Source organism: Zea mays, chromosome 6 (assembly GCF_902167145.1).
Source record: "Zea mays cultivar B73 chromosome 6, Zm-B73-REFERENCE-NAM-5.0, whole genome shotgun sequence".
Lineage (NCBI taxonomy): Eukaryota > Viridiplantae > Streptophyta > Magnoliopsida > Poales > Poaceae > Zea > Zea mays.
Window position 1 is genome coordinate 173,883,103 of NC_050101.1, and position 21,233 is coordinate 173,904,335.

Sequence of the window (21,233 nt, forward strand, 5' to 3'; positions counted from 1 at the left end):
ACAAGGTCTTAGATGCTGCGCTAGCAGCATCGTCGTAGCGCATCTCACCTATTACGGATTCATTTGTGTACAAATGTGCATATTGTAGATACATTTATGTATCATACTGTTGCCCCCTTCCATTTATTTGGTTTTGAAATTTTCTATGCGTGCACCGCTCATCGATGGTACCTCTTTTGTACTAAGGTGTTTGTTCTAACATTCAGCATGCTTACTTCATCTCTTACTCTCAACACATACTCATTGGACAAATGTTCTTGTCCCTCTTTTGCCTTTACTTTGCAGATGGCTGAGGTTCTGATTGGTAGCCTTATGATTGGGAATTGCAGTGACCGGTTGTGTGTCCGTGTCTCCCGTATGTGGGAATTTTATGATCCTCAGGATGAGTCCAAGCTCCTCCACGCTGATATGGTTCTCATCGATGAGGAGGTACGCAATCTTCTTACTACATGGACATTGATCTAGATTTGAATTAAGGCAACATTTCCACAGACTTATTAGTTCTGGTGCATTAACTACACCCCACAAAATTATTCCAGACTTGTCCTTGTATGCTACTCGGAATATGGCAGCAACATCTTCTTGAAAATGTTAACATGGTCCAATAAATATGTAACCACATTCTAAATAAATGCTACTCCCTCCATTTAGCTTCGTATTACGACAATCAGTCTGGCTTCAGTCCCTCTCAGACATAATGGTTACCTCACTTATAATATTGAAACACATGATATCACTGAAAATTATGCCAAAATTGTATAGTGACAAAGGCATTTCTTTTATTTTGTGTAGGGTGGCAGTGCTCATGCTCAAATATACCCTCCACTCGCTGTCGTTTTCAAGCCCATGATAAAGGAGGGCAATGTCTACAACGTCTCCTACTTTCAGATCAAGAAAGCAAATAGGATGTACAAGCCTGTTGACAACGATATCATGATCGGTTTCACAAAATGGACAACAATCGAGGAGCTTATTGAAGTGCCACCGGCTTTTCCAGAGATTGTTTATTCCCTCACTCCCTTTGACCAGCTTACAACCCTTGTGGACATTAAGGAGTATTTCATAGGTACATAGCATGAATCCATCCTGCATTTTACACAGTTGTACCAAATGCTCTCTCGTCACTCTATATTGTTATGTAAAATAGATGTCATTGGCGCAGTCACCATGATCTCAGATGTCGCAACCATTCGTACAAAGATGCGCCAGACTCAAACAGCAAAGAGATCCATCACTATACAAAATGAGAGGTTAGTTACTTACCTATGCAGCAAGTTGTTTTACCCATGAGGTTATACTTGTGACTCGTTTTAATCGTGTTTGTAGCTGTACTCCCCTTGAGGTTGTGCTGTGGGGTGAGCAGGCAACCTCCTTCCCGGCTGATCAGATTAGTATTGCCGGCCAGGACTCAGTCCAGATTATTATCTTTGTTGGTACTATTGCTAGATCCTATGCTGGTATGTTTGTCTAACCTTGCTATTTACACTTCTATTAAGACTCTATGTTTACCCAAGGTTCCAAACCTTTCAGGTACCACTTCGCTGACAGGTGGATCGTCTTGCAAATGGTACGTGAATCCGCAGGTTCCAGAGGCAACAAGCCTTGCAGCCAGGTACCATAAACACGTCACCCGCTTCCCTTGAGCGCCAAAAAATATAAGTCTACCCTTTATATGTCCAGTTCCCTTGTCTCCTTTTTAGCTTGCATCATAAAAGGAGCCCAATTATGTCTGCTGCTGGTTCGACGCAGAGTGTGCCGAGGATTTCTACCGCTGAGCATAAGAAAGTATCTGAAATCAAACACCTGCATTCATTCAAGCATGAGGTGGTTCCTTTCATACTAATCGACTACATCTTTTTATACACTCTTCTTATGTGCCTAAGAGAACAATGCTAACCCCTGTACTGCCTCATTTAACTGTTTTTTAGAAAGTTGAGTGGTTGGTAACAGTTACCATTCTTAAGATTGATCAACTATGGTGGTACGAGTCCTGTAGAAAGCGCCTCAAGAAAACAAAGCCTCATGGTGATGCCTATAAATGCTCGGACTCTAGTTGTGGCCATGTTGGTCCGCCTAATCCAAGGTATGTGATGTTTCTTGGTCTGGTACATCTATGCCTGCTGACTCCTTAATCATACATCTGTGACTGCTACTTTATGCGCAGGTACAGGTTGCTCATCACAGCAGGCGATGAGATAGGCTAGACTGATTTCATAATATTTGGACGTATGGCACAACACATTGTTAAGAAACCACTTGACATCTTGATCGCGGATAATCCAGCCGGATTTATTCCTGATGAAATAACTAAGCTGATGGAAAAGGTGTACACATTCAACGTAAGCTTCACAGACAGCACCATTGCTTTAGGCAATGTGTGTTTCTAGGTTAACACGGTTGTCGCCAAGATTGGTGATGGAGGTCAGGTTCCAATTTCACCCAGTGGATCCCAACCTTCATCAATTTCGTCTACGCGGGCTGCATCCAAGTCTACATCAGCAGACTCTGTCCCAACTGGAGGTACCTCTTCTCAGACACCACAGAGCACCATAAACTACAGCAAGGATAAGGTAACCCATGCTTTCGAACACTAAATAAATTTGTTGTTGCCACCAACTCAAGTTGCCTTACAAACTATGCACTTCGATGTAGCGTGCAAGGTCGCCAACGCCACTATCAAAAAGTGGGTCCTCAGCTACCAGGCAGGTTGCGAGGAAGATATTGGGAGGCCCAGCTGATAAAACTGGTGATGGCCATGACTTGGCTTCTGGCATTGCTGATTCTAGGTACATCCTCTGCCTCTCTGTGCCTTCTTGTTGTTTACAACAAAGTCTGAATGCCACTGTTATCAAATAGGTCTTAGATTTAATTGTGGCCTTCCTTGCTCGCTTTTCTTTTGCCTCTGAAAAAACGTTGTCCAGTTGTGATGGGCAACATCTAAATTAGCAATGGGCTACAGTGACTCGTATGCTTCCATTCCTGTTGTTGCTTCCATTCCTGTCGTATGCTGGGCCAACAGTAACTCGTATGCTTCCATTCCTGTCGTTCCAGCCTTAAGTAAAAACAATCCAGAAACCCTGCAACATAGTGGACATGTATCATCTGATGTTTTCTAGGCCAAACGCCATATTTGTAGGAAAGCTGGGTTGGTAATGGAACTGCCCATTGCTTTTAGTGTAAACAAGACCAACATGTTTAGCATACTAGCATACCGGGATATTCCTTCAGAATAGCAATCCTAATTTTGCTTTTACAATACAATGAAAAACGCTAAACAGACTATTAATATGTATATCCACGGAGAAAGTTCAGCAAAACGAGTCAAAAAAATTCTTGTACCTGTACACCAGCAAATCGCTTCCAAGCCTTATTAAGCTTATAATCAGTAGCGAGTAGTCTGTAGTTTGACAAGGCAAGCTCGTAGTAGACCCAACGCATAATATTTATGGAACTTTATACTCACATTCTTATATTTGTTTGTAGCCTTGACAAACCTGCAGTCTGAACACGTCACAGATGATGTCTTGCCTTTTGTGGATGAACATCTTGGTCACCTCTATTTATCGCTTTTGTGGATGGGTTGTTCAGCTGGCTTTAGTAGATAGAATGGCTCTGCACTTGTAGTTGCGTAATGTTTGTGTCTAGCTGTCTGGATTGTGTCGGCCAAGAGTTGGCTCTAGGTATCTTGTAAATAGCTCTGGTTTGGTTGCTTATCCCCCACTGTATCGACTAGCCGTAAACTTGGACCATGTAATCTTATTCTGGACCAGTTTCCAGCTGAAACAAGCCTCAACGTCATGCTATGGTGCACGTTTAAGTGCGGTGCTACAACTGTAATGCGAATTATTTTCGAGCTACCTATGTTCTATGTTCTGTTGAGTATCTATTTTCTTTTTCTCTGAACTAAACAATTTTGTTTGAGATTTAGTCATCCTCCATTTAATTTAATTATAGCGTGTATAACTGTGTATTCATTTTTTTCCCAGTGCTGGATAGGGCGCCGGAAGAGGCGCCGCCTGATCTAGTTAGGTTCAAAGTTTCTTTGGATGAAATCCAAGTTTCTTTGGATGAAATCCTAGACGGAAGGACGGGACACTGTTGAACATAAATACGATGTGTAGGAGAGAATATTTTATGAAAGTATTGTAAAAATATATATAGAAGACAACGCTGGAGATAGTCACACCCACACTAGCATAGGATGTGGTTCACAGCCACATGTCTTTAATGTGATCCATCGGACTGATAACACCTATTAAGTTGACCAACATATTATGTATATAGTAATATGAATTGTTTACATAGTGAAGTTTAAAATAAAATATGAAATTGATAAGTGTAAATATCTTAAGGTTGTATCACCACTCGTGATATTTGGTGTCCTTTGCTCCCCCTTCGTGCTCCAACAATCCCCCTCTCTCTCCCTCTATTGGGTGAGAGAGGAATTTGCCCCTCTATATGGGGAGGTCTAATCTCTCATTTTCGCTAATTAGTACTATTAACTGTAAAATTAATTGTTTTTAAAGTTAATTACTAAATAATAATATGTATTATGATAATACATATATTAAATAAATTTAAAAACTAAAAACCTGGTGTATCTATACTCATATATAATCCACCAGTTTTAACTTTATAAAACCCACCACAACCAAATAATCTCACACCCATAACCTCTCCTAAATTCACCAAACAAAATGCACCAACACATAACACACCCTTAAAACCAACGATTTAGATCGCTAGATAATCCTCCTCTATGTTTCTCACTCAAGTCCAATTGCTAATGTTATTTGGACCATCATCCCTTCCTTATCCCTCATATGCACAGTAACACCCTACATCCCTCATCCACCGCGACCCTGCCATCATTGGCCTCTCCCTCGCGTCGCCGCCGCCGCCGACTCCTCTCCCTCCCCTGGAGAGTAGCATTAGCATTAGCAATATTCTACTAGTAAAAGTCAAATACCCTAGTTAAAGTGTAAAGGGAAAGGTGAAGAGGGGGGCAGTTAGACAGAGGTGAAATAAGGAGATGAACGAAAGAGAAAGGTATTTAAAATGAATAGAAAGTACAATTAGATGAGGAATGGTTGGAATCAGCCTAACGCCACTCACGGGGTGTTTGGTTACCTAACTAAAGTTTAGTGCATGTCACACAAAAGTTTGAATATCAATTATAAGTGTTAAATATAGATTTAATTATGTTTAATAATTCCGTCTCATCTTGTAGTCTTTATGTGTGTAATTAATCTTATAATTAACTACAATTAATACTCGTGATCACCATCATTAGCGGACTAACCACTTAGACACCGTAGGCGGTGGCCTAGTCTACCTCGCTGACTGTAACAGATAGAATAAGGGCCTGTTTGTTTCAGCTTATAGATTATATAATCTGGATTATAATCTAAATTATATAATCTAGATTATAATCTAGATATATTATAATCTATATGTAGTTGTTTGGTAGTTTGGATTATATAAATGTAGATTATTCACAAAGACAACAATACCCTTATTGTTTAGATGAGGTGAGAAAAGAAGGATGGCATATATTGTAATTTCTATTTACATTACCATGGGTAGTGGGTCTTTTGCTAAAATAATCTCAAATAAGCTAGTCTTGAGGAGATTATGAGATTATCATAATCTGGAGTTTAGATTATATAATCTGAACCCATAATCTATGTGTTTGTTTAACTATTGGATTATTTGCGCTGGATTATATAATCTAGAGAGATTATAATCTGAAACAAACAGGGCATAAGTCAAGCATCGTACGCAGAAGCAAATAAGCAGCGTAGCACAAGGCACATACACATGCTTGGAGGATCCCAGTATAATCTCATCTAGTTTGTCTTTAATTTTTAGGTTCACCACTGTTTGGTGACCAAACAACCCCAGATACGCAAATGCGGCTCCCAGTCAAGTCAGTCGCTGGCTCCCTGGGCAAAATGGAAAGAGGAAGACCGTGCGTGGTCCACGAAGGCCCACTTGGGTATTTGCAACGCAACAACAGAAAGCGAAGAGGGGGATACAGTAAACTTCATTCACGAGCTGTACTGTGGTAGTGGTACTCCCAAGTGTCCAACTGCGCCATGCAGTAAACTATTCATCAGCCCATCACGAGCTGCAGTGTTTTGCTACGGTTCAAAAGATCGCTGTCCCAATCATGGCGCCACGGCACAGATGATGACCTGTCATGGAATCTTGTACTATCCCACGTGGAAGGCTCTTCCAGAGTTCCAGTGCAGAAAGCTTCGGTGATTGGATATTCAAGCAGAGAGCTGATCTCAAAAATCATGATGCTTCAATGCAAAATATTTACAGCTATACATCGCGTTACTCCGATTTTTTTTTCAGATGAATTTTACTCACCAGTCGTCAGCATGTACAAAGCAGTAAGTAGGATAGTGTATTATACTATCACCAATTCACCAGTGCTAATAGGTGACGTTTCATACAGAAGTGGACGATGTACATGTGCGCCTGCGGCCGGCCTACTCCTCCCTGGGTATCCACCGGCTCCACCAGATGCTTTTGCGCTGGCTGTTGAGCTCGTCCATGCTCTCCTTGATCGTTCTCATGATCTTCCTCTGCAGGCGCAGCACGGAGGCAAGCGCGTTCCGCTGGGTGCTGCTTTTCTTTGGTTTTATTTCCTACACGAAACACATAGAAAACACACACAGACACACACAAGTGGTGAAACTTCGGCCTTCTCCTGACAAATCATATACGTTTATGATTTATCAATGGAGTCAGAGCATGGAGAAAACGAAAACGAAACAAAACGCTGCTGTCTTCTAACTGCTTCAACAGTTCTTGGCATTTCCAATCTTTGTGTGTTCTATGTAATTTAGTGATTTGTAACTGGACAGGTTATCTGCCTTTGGCTGTCCAATTTCCTATCTTATTTGACTTGGCTTATGACAAAGACATTTCTGTTAATAAGGTCTTGGAGTCCAATTTTGATGTTCTCTCGTTTAGGAGAAGGATTATTGGTAATTTGAGTGTGTTGTTTGAGGAAATGTTGAGCTGTTGTAATATTTTTTCTCTGACGGATCAAGATGACAGGATTGTTTGGGGTCTTGATAAAAAAGGCTTTTCTGTGAATTCTTTGTATAAAAAGAAAGTTTTTTTTTCTCGAACACGCAGGAGAGCTGCGTATCATTTCATTAAAAGAAGGATGATAATAATTATAATGACCTAAACACCACTCCCACAAACACACACACAAACAACACTAGTAATAATAACCCCCTTCTAACCGGGGTTGAACACAAAAGCTAGGTCCGAAAGACGGGTCAAACCTTTGGCCCCCGCAAAACACCACATATTGAACTCATCACTAGCTGAGGTAAGCAATCTAGCTATAGAAGGCTGAGCACCATTGAAAACACAGTCATTACGGTGCCTCCAGATAGTCCAAGCCCCAAGAACCACCAAAGAGTTAAGGCCATCTCTAAGGTCCTTAGGAGTAACCTCAGCCGATCTACTCCACCAAGCTTCAAAGTTGATATCTTCCATCCCGGGGGAGAGTGCGGACAGGCCGACCCGCTGGAGGAGAAGATACCAAAATTGCCTCGCGAGGACACAAGAAACAAGCAAGTGATGAATAGACTCTCCTTCCTGGTCACATAAGGGGCAAGAACTAGGATGGGGAAGACCCCTCTTAGCGAGCCGGTCAGCCGTCCAACATTTATTATGTAGGACCAGCCAAAGGAAAAACTGACACTTTGGCGGCGCCCAGGTGCTCCACACTCTCTCAAAGCCCGCCATGGAGGTAGAACCACAGAACATTATCTCATAAGCAGATTTGGCCGAATAGATACCATTGGAAGAGAACCTCCAATAATGTTTATCTGGAGCTCCCGGTTGAAGATCAACATCAGCCACAACATCTGCCAACAAAATGAAGTCAGCAATGACCTCCCAAGATACCACTCCCCTTAAATCCCCAATCCATGATGAGCTACACAGAGCATCAGCCACTGTCCTTCGCTTCACCAGCCTTTTAGGAACCAAACTAAAAACATGAGGGGCCAAGTCTGCAATCCTCTGACCCAGGATCCATCTGTCATGCCAAAAAAGAGTGGACTGCCCATCACCCACTAAGGAGGCCATTGCCAAAGAGCACAAGCTATCCAAGAACCGGTTTGAATGGAATGGTAAATCAGTCCAAGGTTTGGAAGAATCAGTTTTTTGGAGCCAAATCCATCTAACACGAAGGGCCCTATTTAAGCATTGGAGATCAGAAATACCAAGCCCCCCTAACTCTTTTGGGCGTGTGACCTTGCCCCAGGCCACCATACAATGACCACCATTAGCCTCTTTACGCCCTCGCCACAAGAACCCACGACGGATTTTATCAATTGCTTTAATAGCCCACTTAGGCAAATCCAGAGCCATCATTTGATAAATAACAGTAGCAGTGAGCACAAATTGCACCTGGGTAGCTCTGCCAGCACGGGTCATCAGGTCAGCTTTCCAAGCCGGTAAGAGATCAGCTACCTTGTCAATAAGAGGCTGAAGCTGAGCTTTGGATAACTTCTTCAGGGAGAGAGGGAGACCCAAGTATTTAATTGGAAAAGTCTCAAATCTGCAGGGAAGGTGCTGCTGGACCAAATTCAAATCAGCATGTGTGCAACGAATGGGTACAATCCTGCTCTTTGCCATATTAGTTCTCAATCCTGAAGCATCCCCAAACAGATCCAAAATCCTCACAGCAGTGTTTAAGTCCCTAGGCTCTGGTTTTAGGAAGAGAGCCACGTCGTCTGCATAGAGCGAGATCCGGTGCTGAAAAGAATTAGAAGAAATGGGCTGCAGCAACCCATGCTCCTCAGCCTTGATAAACAGCAAAGTGAGGACATCCATAACAATTATAAAAAGCAGCGGAGACAAGGGGTCACCTTGCCGCAGGCCCCTTCTATGCGAAATGAACCTTCCAGGCACCCCATTGAGCAGGATCTGGGTGGAAGAGGTCACAAGAAAACCACTTATCACATCCCTCCACACTGGGCCAAAGCCTAATTTTTCCAGAACCTCAAGAAGGAAAGGCCAAGAGACCGAGTCGAAGGCCTTGGAAATGTCCAGCTTCAAAAGAATTCTGGGCTGATTTTTAGCATGGAGAAATCTTGCCGTCTGCTGGACAAGCATAAAATTGTCTTGTATGAAGCGACCTTTGATGAAGGCGCTTTGTGCTTTAGAGATCAGCCCTTCCATATGACACCTCAACCTATTTGCAAGAACCTTAGTCACCAACTTGGCGAAACTGTGGATCAAACTAATGGGTCTGAAATCCTTGGCAGCAATAGCATCATTATGTTTTGGAAGCAGCGTAATGAAAGCTGTGTTAAGGAATCTGAAATTCCTGAAATCTCTCCCCCAAATAGTTGAAACAGCTGCCATAATGTCATTTTTTATAATAGGCCAGCAGCTTTTATAAAACTGCCCGGTGAACCCATCGGGGCCAGGAGCCTTGTCCGCGGGGAGCTGCTTGATAGTGTTCAAGATCTCCTCCTCAGTAATTAAAAACTCAAGAGCCTGAAGGTCATGTTGCTGCAGTCCCAAGGCATCAAGGTTGATAGTTTGGTTTCTCTGCACTTCACTTCCAATTAGATTCATATAGAAATCCCAGAAAACCTCAGCCTTCCCATCATGGGAGGTGAACAGCTGATCTCCATCCCGAATTGCAGTAATAAAGTTCTTCCTCTTGCGAAATCTTGAGCAAGCATGAAATAACTTGGTGTTGGCGTCGCCGTCCTTGAGCCAAGACAGCCGAGATCTGGTCCTAGCCACCGTCCTGAGCAGGGAAGCAAGGAACAAGCAATGTTTCTTTAATTGCTGTAGCAGCCAGCGTTCGAGATCAGAGAGAGGTCTACCATCCCTTGCTGATTCTAGCTGCAGCATCACTTCTCTAGCTAACTCGAGCTGTAACTTGAAGTTGCCCACTTTTTTGTCATTCCATCGTTGTAGCCCCTTGGCTGTAGCCTTGAACTTGAGGGAGAGAGATTTAAGAGGGCAAGCATTAATCTGTACAGAGTGCCAAGCATTAGAAACTGCATCATGAAAGCCCTCAAATCTTGTCCAGAAGGACTCAAAGTGGAATCTCCTCTTGCCCCGAAGATTATCCTTCAATCCAAGAAGGAGAGGACAATGATCAGAGCCCTCGGAAGCGGAACATTGGAGTAAGAAATCTGGGAATTTCTGCTCCCACTCAACGGAACAGAAGACTCTGTCTAGTCGTACCAACACATCATGTGCCCCTGACCAGGTGAATTTCCTTCCATGCAGATCAATGTCTTTGATTCCTAAATCCTGAATACATCTCCTGAATCTCCCCATCATGAATCGGTTGAGATTAGGATTATTTTTGTCTTCATCTCTATAAATCAAGTTGAAGTCTCCACCAACAATCCAAGGTCCAGCACAATTAGCTCTAATAAGGCGCAATTCTTGCATGAACATGAGCTTCCTATCATTACCCTGGGGCCCGTACACACAGGTCAACCACCACTCATCACCAATCGTTGGACAGAATTTGACAGAGACACTGAAGACATCAACCCGGGAGTCAACAATAGCTCCCAATTTAGATCTCCAGGCCAGCAGTACACCACCGCTAGCACCAACAGAATTAAGAGTCACGAAATTGTTGTCGAAGTCAGGACCCAATAACGAGAGAACAAGACGACGGCTACAGCTCTGCATCTTGGTTTCTTGTAAACAAATTATGTCTGCACGGACCGACTCTACTAGACTCCTTACAGAATCTTGCCTCGCGGCGGAGTTTAATCCGCGGACATTCCAGAACAGAATCATGGAAGGATCCATAAGTAAACACTTACAAGACAACACACATTCATCAAATTAGCAGACCATGGTGGCCGCTCCACCCAAGTCATCTGGGACTGCCCAACCGAAAAGTGCTGCAAGGGCTTGAATCTGTGAATAGGAAAGAGGATGGCAGAACAGCTTGGCATAAGTCTCCAGATCCTCACTGTTGAGCTGATTCTTGTCTGAAGTATTATGGATAGTCTTCATCACCAAAATCTTGGCCCTGGGGATCTGTGGAATGTGCTCAGCGCCTAGACCAGCCACCCGTCGACTACGACGGAGTCCCTGCGAAGGGATGGCAGGTTCTCTCCTCTTCTTAGCTTTTGGAGTAGGAAGTAAACAACCAATTTTCTTGGACACCATCTCAAAGAACTGCTGTTTGGAAGGAGATACGTCCTCTGGCGCGTCAACCTGTCCAACTGAAACACGTTGTCTTCTTCTACTATAAACTTTAAGTGATGTCCCGTAGACATTTGGATGCATTCTGCAGCTCTGACGCTGGGGCGAGACAGGCCTATCAGTTTCCAGCGGCCCAACAGAATGTTGGGGGGAAATTAATGTGACCTGCCCCAGCGGCCCTACGTCAGAGTGGGTCACCGGACCCAGGGTGCCCTCATCCTGCTGTAGAGGCCCATTAGATTTCAGCGGACCAGCAGATTGTTGGGGGGAAAGTAATGCGACCTGCTCCAGCTGTCCATCCTCAGAGTGAGTTTCTTCAAGTCTGCCATCCCGTAAACTGTCCTGCTCCAGCTGCCCCTCCTCAGATTGAGTCTCTTCGAGTCTGCCATCCCATACACTGTCCAGCATAATTGTTTCCTTGGAAACCAGTCCAGCAGTCTGTTCAGTAGCCCCAGCAAGCAGTCCCAGGCTGGATCCGCCCAGCAAACAATTCCTGCGCATGCACGGATCAGATGTTGTCCCCAAAGCAGACTCCACAGAGCTGTGCATCTTCAAGGATGGTTCTCCGGCTTCCCGTTGACCTCCTTCCATACGTCGAGAAGGCAGTTGCGGGCCCAAACGAGAGTGGACTGAGCGTCGCCCACCAGCACTGTGCATTGAACGTCTCTGTGGCGACCCAGGGAAGAAGGAATCACCGTCACCATCAGGGGGGTCATTGTCGCTCAGCGGAGTGGGAATAACAATAGCTTTTTCCGAGGCATCGACAGGGGTGACCTTCAGGCTGATCTTGTAGGATAAACAACGCTTTTCTCCTGCCGCAGGCCCTGGCTCCGAAATGATGAGAGTCATGTCACGATGTAGATTCCTCGGATCCAGACACCACGCCTTCAACATGAAGGACGATAGGTCAGTCTTCAATGCTGTTGCTGGGTGCAGCTCGGAAATGATGCACGAATCTCGCAGCAGAAATTCTGCTGTAGAACGAGACCATGCATGGGCCGGAATGCCCCTGATCTCCACATCAATCAAGGTCGGGAGCGATGTCGCAGACGCATTTGCACAACGCGTCCACCTCTTAAACACAAGGTCAAATTGTGGTCCTCTGAAAATACTTCCATCATTGAATACCCTTGAAGCTGTTCGTTCATCCGGCAAGAACAGAATGAAATCCTCGGGCATTGCCTGGTGAATGGACATAGAACCCCCATCGATGTTAAAACTTCGAGCAACTTCATTGATGATCTCAGCCCCTAGGACCTCTGGCCTAGTACCAACTATTGTGACAAACAGAGCCTTCCGCAAAGCTGCATCCTCACGCGCCATCTCCGCCGAGAATTCCAGCACACATAAAGGAGAGAACTTAGGCCTGCCTTGCTGATCATATTTCTGCTCTACCGTTGTAGTCTCCTCCAAAGCTGTCAGAGCAACAGCATCGTCGGAAGAAACAGAAGTTGGTGATAACTGTTGCATTGCCGCCCCCTGACAACGCTTCGCTCGACGTCTCTTCCTCTTTCTGCGATGAACTGGTGGAACAGCCTCCCCGGAGCCCGACGCCAACAGCAGGGGTGAATGATATTCGTCCCCGGTGGCCGACTGCAACGGAGAGATTCGCTTCCACACTGATTCCTTGCGCCTGGACATCTGGAAATCACCTCCTTGAGAACTAGATCCTTGCATCCTTGTTAAGCGCTGCCACACCGGTACGCGGGGACTTTGACGCGCACGGTGCGACCTCGCTGTCTTCTCCGTATTCTTCTGGTACGAGCACGCAGAAGCCCGGTGGCCGAGACCGTGGCACACCAAACAGCGTGTAGGTCGTCTACAGGCAGCAACGAAGTGGGAGGGAGACAGACAGTTGAAGCATCTACCTCGGAGATCCTTTGGGGACCATCGACGAGGATCAGATGCAGCACGTCTAGCTCTCCTATGCACCACCTCCTGCTAATCACCTTCAGGTTGAGAAGGGAGCACTAGCGATCCAGTCTGCCCTGTTGGACGCCTGCAGCCCGCCCTCCCAGCCGGTATGAAACGGTGAGCAACCTTCAGTGGAGAAGAAGAAGTGTCCACACTCGATAGGGAAGGTTCTGGTCTCCCACCAAGGACGAGCACAACATCCTTATAGGATCGGGATACCGTCCCAGAGCCGCCGGAACTCGAAGGGGCAGGGCTGGCGTCCTTCCACCTCTGAGACTTTGCCCGCCCACCCTGGGGAGCCAAAACGGTGTGCACTGTGTGCACAGAAGAGCCAGAGGGTGGAAGGGATGGGAGGTTTGGGAAGGTGGTCGCCGGTTTCGTGATGAAGTCCGGCGAGATGGGGTGGTGGTGGTGGCCGTTGGCGTCCTGGGTGGAGGTGGCTGGGCTGGGGAGGGGAGACGAGGAGTTGGGCGTGGGAGACGAGGGGTTGAGCGTGGGAGACGAGGAGCTGGGGGCTGGACGCGGGGTGGGAGACGAGGGGCTCATCCCGCAGAGTTGCCTGTCTTATTGATCAAGTTTCTGTTCCTTACAAGTTCTTGTGGAAATCCAAGCTTCCACAGAAAATCAAGGTTTTTATCTGGTTGGTTGTGAGAAACAAAATTCTTACAAAAGATAATTTGAAAAAAAGAAATTGGAAGGGTTCTCAAGATTGTTGTTTCTGTGGTGGTGATGAATCTATTAATCATTTATTCTTTCACTGTCCCATCGCGAAATATGTGTGGAGAGTGATCCAAGTGGCCTTAAATTTGGGAGAAATTCCAAGAAGTATCAGCAATCTGTGTGATGGTTGGCTAAGTAAACCCAAGGATAAAATATCCAATCTGATCCTGTTTGGCTGCGTGCGGTGTTCTGGGCAATTTGGCGAACAAGAAATGATTGGTGCTTCGGTGATAAAATTATGCTTGATCTATCTAATGTCATTTTTCTTTGTTGCTTATGGTTGGACTCCTGGGCTATTCGGCAGAGAGAGAAGGAAAAAAGGATGGTGGTCAAAGGAAGCAAGTTAATCAGAAAGATAGCAAGTGAAGTGTTTGGCCGGGCGTATGGGTGGTGTCCGAGGGACAGACATATTTCTGGTTGATCTGGGTTGTGGTTTCAGGCTTATGAAGTCGTCTGCACTTTTGGTTTTGGTTGCGCTAGTTTCTTTTGTTGCGCCTGGCTGCCTTGAGAAGGCTTAAGCTGATGTAATAAGAAATGCTTATGTTCCTATTACTCTATTAGCAGGTCGCAGGTCGAACTTTGTTTCTATTCTAGGCCTCCTTGCTTATCTAGGGTGTGTAAGGTGTCTTGGTAGAAGTCGGGCCTAGTAGTGTTTCAGTCGGACCTTTTGGTCGTGCTGGTAGTCAGTGTAATGAACACTTTCCTATTTCCTAATGAAATAGGGGGCTTCGCCCCTTGTTAAAAAAAAATGTAATTTAGTGATTTGGAAGGAAAAGCTTCAGCTTGTTTGTCTAAGAATTGCTGGAACCAAGCAACAAGTCCAGTGTGTATTTTAAAGTCATCGTGTGTTATAAACTGCTAGTTAGTATGCAGAGGCTTGCCATACGTACCCTAAGCTCTTGAAGCTGTGCTTCTGTAAAGCCTCCCACATCTTCAGTTCCTGACCTTGCCATGAGGCCGATAACCCACCGCGCTGCTTCACTGTAGTCCTTCTGGGTTGCGCGGAACAGTTGCAGCCGTACGTTTTGCATGACGGAGAGGCCAAGGAGCCCTTCACGGTTGAAGTACGGGTGTGCCAATGCGGCCTTAGCACTGGTCCTCTGCCGTGCTTTGTACCGGACCATCGAGGTGAGGAGTTCCCATCCGATACCACCGTCTAAATCCATGATGTCAAAGCCCCTCCGGAGCTCAGCACTCGCTCGTGGCTCCACCAGATTCCTCCAAGCTTGTAAGTCATAATCACATCTTTTCAGTTGGCGATTAAATTGTATGAGGTTGCTATCAGTTCGTAGTGAAGGGAATGCCTACAAAAGAAAACAATGTCTCGTTAAAGATATTATAGCAACTAAAAGATGTCTAATGGAATTCCACAGAAATGTGCTGCCACGGTATGTCTGGAACTGGGAAGAGACAAAACAAAACAACAAGTTGCTCAGCTGATTTTATTGGAAACCTGCGTCTTACAACACCACGGTAAAAAACAATCTGGATTCAAATGACAGTGTATACTGCCCAAGTCTGGTTTCAGTCCACGATATACACAGGTGATGTTGGCTGAACCAGAGTGTGGAGATGTATGCAGAGAATATTCCACATATATTAAGAAGACGAGGACAAAGTGTAGGTTGGAAGAGCTAGAAAAGGAGGTTGGATGAAGAAATCAAGAAAGTAAAACACAATTGAAGGTAATATAGGATGTTGCAAAACCTTATGTAATGTCGCGAAAAATAGTTCTCGTTTCAATAAAATATAAAGATAATCATATACGTTAATAAATATGTGTGCTCATAAATCATAATGATCAGATGAGCAAACACAACTATCTTTTTTTTAACTAAGCAAATACATCCATCCTGCAAGTCAGTAATAACTAATACAATAGTCACTACAAGCACATGCTAGCCAAAAACTGGATGGTGTTTGGAAGATGCGGACATAGTAGAAGAGCCTATCCAAGCAGCAGTGTAGTGTAGAGGGAAGATCAGCACTATGATGGGATTCGAACTATAAAAAAGAACAATCATCACAGCCTATGGAGATTGGAAATACCAGTTTTAGACCTTTTCAGATTTCCTAGTCGTGTGCTCTATAAGATATACCAGAGCCACTGCACCTAGCATTCAATGTATGCCTATACTGATCTTTAATACATAACTGTGCCTCTACTAATTTTTAATATGTAATTGTGCCTCAATCTGTTTTGCAGATACCTACAAATATATGCTAATATGCTATTCCCTGTAATCACTCACCATCTGTAAGAATATGAGACCCAAGCTATATATGTCGAATCTGTCAGGAAGGTTCAGCTGTCAATGAAAAATATCACTGTATAAGTTTGAGTAATTATCCTTAACAATGGAACAAATATCTCAGAGACATGAAAATCAGTGCGAAGGAAACCTGCCACAGGACTGGAGACAAAGTTGTTGCAACTGGAACAGAAGGAGCAGACGGGGTTTGTGTGCTCATAATATATTGTTCTGGAGCAGCATACCTGCCAGGTATTTTTATAGCTTCAACAACCTTTTCTAGTGAAACTATTAGCACAAACAGCTTTGCAGGGTAAAATGTTTGACTACTGGAGAATTTTCTTTAATGTTTCCATGCTATGCACGTATTGATAATGAAGGTGGCCATCAGTACCTTGGATCCAAAAGGAACTCTTTAGGAATATAGTTAATTCCTACACGTAAGTCAGCTGCTGCTCCAAGATCAATAATTTTGAAGGTTCGTGATCCTACCATAAAGAAACATTTGAAAATTAATGCAAAATATTTTAGCATAAAATTGCAAACAGACTGAGATTATTTTATTACCCTCTGAAAATATCACATTTTGAGGTTTTATATCTCTGTGAACAATTCCTGTCGAATGAAGTCCGTCAAGAGCAAATAAGAGTTGTCTCATCACCGTTTGAATGATCTTATTCTCTCTCGCTATTCCCTTTGGCAAGTCTTGGATACCGCCAAGAATTTTTGTCTCCACCTAGTTGGCGAAAACAATTGAGACACAGCTGTTAAGTATATAACAGCTACTCCATGCCACTGTAAATTTCGTATGGCTTCTCGGTTGACTCAAAAGTTAGAATGCATCACATGGAAGGTTTAAGTTGACCCCTCAGCAATACATAAGTATGGAAGATTGCAATTTACCATACAACGACAATGCTAACTTAACAAAAGGATGACAATTAGACATACCTGAATATTCTCAATAAAAGAAGAAAAGGAAAAAAGCATGCCTGACTACTCTCTCTAACGGTGGATTAGAAATTGAGCCTATGTATAATAAGCTAAAGGATCATACTCCCTCTGTTCCAAATTGCAAGTCGTTTTGGCTTTTTTAAGATTCTAGTTTTTACCATGTATCTAAACATAGTGTATAGCTAGGTGCATAGCAAAAGCTAAACAAGCATAGTTCCAAACAAACACAACAGGTCACACATATAGTTTACTAGAACTTATTAATGGACTTGGTCATTCTAGTACCGCTAAGCAAGTGAACACAATTGCAAGGTACGCAGAAAGTACAGCTGAGAAGATTTCAGCGGCAAGGTGGTAATCATCAGCTAAATTAACTGCAGCGCATTGAAACAAACAAGTAACACAATAAACAACAAACAACAAACAAAGCCTTTTAGCCCCAAGCAATTTGAGGTAGCCTAGAGTTGAAACCTGACAAAGGCCACAAATCAATGTTCAGGCACGTGAATAGTTGTTTCAGCCATTCACAATAAACATGAAAAAAATGTGGTTCAGCTGAAGTTTAAGCAACCAAAGGAACCGACTCAAGACTTTTTCAAGGTGGATGCGGAACTTACATTGTAAGGGAATTCCTTGCTTTGCATGAGATCATAAAGTGTATCCTCACCTTCAAAACGCCAAATAAGCCAATATTCTTCAGCTCCCTTACCTTTTGCTTTTGTCTGAAAGGCAACATGTGATGCCTTAGTAATCAACCAAATTATAGTAAAGAAAGCTAAGACCATTTTGAAGTTATCCTTAAGGAAAAGGGACTGGGTGAACCCCCCCCCCCCCCACCCACCCCACACAAAAAACTCGACTTCTCACACAGGTCGAGAAAACCCCCGAACCCCTGCCCCACCCATACACAGCGGCATCGAAGCCCATGTGAGAACGACCACGACCGGGGCTGAGCCTTAGACCTGTGCTTTGGCGTGGGACAGACGAGGGGATTTTTTAACCACAACCTGAAATTCGCTTACACGGGAAGTCGAACCCAGGACCTGAGAAGTACTACTCAGACCACCTAACCAACTCAGCTAGAGGCCCTTTCGCACCCACCCCACACACACACATACATAAACAAACAAACACAAATAAACTGTGACTATGAGTATACCTCGCAAAAGCCATAAATAAAATCCGCACAGCTACTAGCGCATGCCCTCCTGACACGTTCATTCATCCAAATCTCCACTGCACCATACTCTGTTGCCTTCTTCACGACCAAATCCCCTTGCTTCAAAGATGAACAAAAGGTTTTAGACGTCCATTGGTATGACTTGTTGACACAAATTGCCAGTGTTATAGATATCCTGAAGTCTCCAAATCCAACATTGTCAATAAACTAGTATGAAACTGATCCACATATAATAACAACAACCACAGCATTAGCTTGTGTGGTCACAATATTGAATGTACATCCTTTTTTCTAACTTCTCTCAGGAGAACAATTCATTTTCCTCTTTTCCTGAGGTTTGAACAGCACACTCAATAATCAAAATGCACAAGTGCATATCATCTGGCTTTACCTTGCCACCCACTTTGTTGTGCACTCCCTCTGTCCCTTGTTCATCGTTATAGGAAGCATGTTGGTCAAACTTTCTTAAGTTTGACCATTTATGGAAAATATTAGCAACTTTTATATCTTCAAATAATTTTATTACCAAATTACATTCAAAGATCTAACAAATGATATTATGTATCATAAACGTTACTATTTTCTTGTATATATTTGTTCAAAGTTGAATACGTTTGACTTCTCGGGAAGCTCTAACTAACGGAGGGATCAGTAAAGTAGTAAACCCAAGCAGAACGTATGGACTGACGATTAGCAGACGAAATTGTACAGAATCGAAGCCTTTACATGAGGATGCGTGCGACATTAGCCTTACCTTCTTCGCCGCTTCGGGGTTCGCCAGTGAAGCCTTACACACGACCCCGAATGCGCCCTCCCCGAGCTTCTTCCCAAATACCAAGTCATCCTGTCCAACAGCCCAAGCACCATATCAGCACAAACGGTGGCGACAGAGGACATAGGATTCAGAATCTGAAGCGCGAACACACCTTGCGGAAGGTAGGGCGGAAGAGGCGTTCGGCGAAGGCGAGGACGAACATGTCGAAGAACCCCGGCGCGACGCCTGGCGTGGACCAGAGGTACGACACGGTAGCGAGCGCGAGCGTGAGGCCGGGGGCCGTGATGGTGAGCCCGTCGTTCCGGGGGAGCGTGCTGCGGTAGATGACGTCGCCGCACTGCATGACGGTGCAGGGGAGCCCCACGCCCACCGCCTCCACCAGCTGGCGGCCCAGCTCCGTCGCGACGCCGCCGAGCTCCGCCGTCACCGGCCGGAACGACGCGGCGGCGTGGCCCGCCGGCCGCCGGCGCCGGCGCCGGAGGAGGGTGTCGTGGCCGGGGAGGAAGGAGGTGGAGAGACCGAGGCCACTAGCGGCCATTTCGGATTTTTTTCCCGACCTTTTCCTGGTTGAAAAATGCGGCTCCCGCTATATATTCCGAGTTTGAATTATCGTTCGAGAGATAATTTTGTTCAAACGTGTGGAATATATGAGTTTGACACGTAGCTGAGGGTCCACATGTCAGTGACTCAAAATGCATGTGACAAAGGAGGAGTTTTGGTTGTTTCTGAAATAAAAATAAAAAAGACGAGGAGGCCATAATTTGTGGTTACGGGAAGATTAACGTGGTGGGGAAGCATCGATTGCTTCCGTGGCTAGGATCTGCTCCGAGTGTCTCACTCTCAGACTCCCGGACAAGACACGGTCAATTCATAATCATCTTCTTCCGTCCAGAAATCAAGGATGAGTTGCTCCAATTGCTTATATATCAAAATAAGAAAACAAAGAGGTTAGAAAAATCAATTATTCTCGGTCGTGCTTGCTTGGTGGAGAAAAAATGACTGCCGTTGTTACTTCATGATTGCAACTCAGGTAATTGCTTTTAGCACGATCTATGTATGCATGATAATTTCCCTTGATACTGGTACATCAGTACATCCACTAGACTACTAATATGTCGTTAAAAGATAAACTGGAATTGTACTCAGTACTCACTAAAGATAAGGGTGGCGGGACAGTAAGAAACTAGCAAATGGCACGCGCCAGCGCGCGCGTTCTTGTTATGGAAATTTAATACTTATTTCTATCTAAATCATATAGAAGGGACATTATTATACTATTACACATGTATATAGAGCGATACGGACGACTGTAAAAGCATTACATAGTAAATTGTCACCATAGGGTGTAGCAAGCTTCAAACAGTTCTTGTTTAGTAGTACTCATATATACATATATTTTTAGGAGTACATGAGACTTCATATATGAAACATATATAGTAGGATGCATCAACAAAAGGTGGCGTCTCCCAGTTGACTTTCTGGCGCCAAGGATAGATTTTAGATCCTGCTATATTTATCTTTTATTTTGTAAGACTTCCGCTATGTAATAAGTACTCTGATTATTGTGACATTTATCTCTATACACTCTGTGATTATATATATTGTCTTCTTTGGCGCATGTATGAGATGCACCCGGCTTTGTCCCTTAAAACCGGGTGTTACAGAAGTGGTATCAGAGGAATGTTGACTGTAGGACGAAACCTAAATAGAACTGGACAACCAATACTTACTTACCTTACTCTGATTCATTCTATACTTATCTCTTCTTGATCCTGTTTCACCTTCTACTGTTCTACTCTGATTAACCTTACCTTTGCTACTCTAATTATTTTATGAACTTATCTTAATCTTTTCTCATCTATTTTCGCTATACTCTGATCATTCTTACCTTTTCCTTCTAAAGAAAAATGTGGATTTCACACTTTTGAAATCTTGTGCCTAAAGTGACCTTTAGGAATAGGAGACCTACTCTTAGGACCAAAAACAAAACTATTTTTATATGTATCTATACGCTTGAGTGTTTGTTCTTGTGATATTTGTTTGATTTGGATTTTTGATTGAGTGTGATAAGTTGTGGAGTAACGTCCATGATTACATCTGCATATACATATAGGTATAAATGTAAATAAATAAAATTTATGAGATAACTAAACAATTTAGATTATCCTCCATTAAAGTATATCTAATTTAAATGGATCCTTCT

At 43.9% G+C, this 21,233-nt stretch overlaps 2 protein-coding genes across 2 annotated transcripts; one reads left to right on the forward strand and one right to left on the reverse strand.

Annotated features, from left to right (window-relative positions):
* Positions 1-408: 408 nt before the first annotated feature.
* LOC118472272 (uncharacterized) lies at positions 409-3,505 on the forward strand. Its single transcript, XM_035960240.1, has 3 exons — positions 409-429; positions 793-955; positions 3,474-3,505. Exons 1-3 carry the CDS (start codon positions 409-411, stop codon positions 3,503-3,505), a joined length of 216 nt encoding a protein of 71 aa, XP_035816133.1.
* A 2,783-nt stretch (positions 3,506-6,288) lies between these two features.
* LOC100281683 (uncharacterized) lies at positions 6,289-19,583 on the reverse strand. Its single transcript, NM_001368077.1, has 10 exons — positions 19,182-19,583; positions 19,010-19,099; positions 18,235-18,354; positions 17,693-17,797; positions 16,689-16,857; positions 16,516-16,609; positions 16,273-16,366; positions 16,122-16,178; positions 14,760-15,173; positions 6,289-6,659 (listed from the first exon to the last, which is right to left on the reverse strand). The coding sequence occupies exons 1-10, from the start codon at positions 19,566-19,568 to the stop codon at positions 6,501-6,503; spliced, it is 1,689 nt and encodes a 562-aa protein (NP_001355006.1). The 5' UTR covers positions 19,569-19,583; the 3' UTR covers positions 6,289-6,500.
* Positions 19,584-21,233: the final 1,650 nt, after the last annotated feature.

Excerpts from the sequence above, each read along its gene's own strand:
- LOC118472272 (XM_035960240.1), top strand. The coding sequence starts at position 409 with ATGGTTCTCATCGATGAGGAG. Across the intron at positions 430-792 it reads TGGTTCTCATCGATGAGGAG|GGTGGCAGTGCTCATGCTCA; the intron begins GTACGCAATCTT and ends TATTTTGTGTAG. Across the intron at positions 956-3,473 it reads GATCGGTTTCACAAAATGGA|TTGTTTGTAGCCTTGACAAA; the intron begins CAACAATCGAGG and ends ACATTCTTATAT.
- LOC100281683 (NM_001368077.1), bottom strand. The coding sequence starts at position 19,568 with ATGGCCGCTAGTGGCCTCGGTCTCTCCACCTCCTTCCTCCCCGGCCAC. Across the intron at positions 18,355-19,009 it reads ACCCCGAAGCGGCGAAGAAG|CAAGGGGATTTGGTCGTGAA; the intron begins GTAAGGCTAATG and ends TCATCTTTGAAG. Across the intron at positions 17,798-18,234 it reads TTATTTATGGCTTTTGCGAG|ACAAAAGCAAAAGGTAAGGG; the intron begins GTATACTCATAG and ends GTTGCCTTTCAG.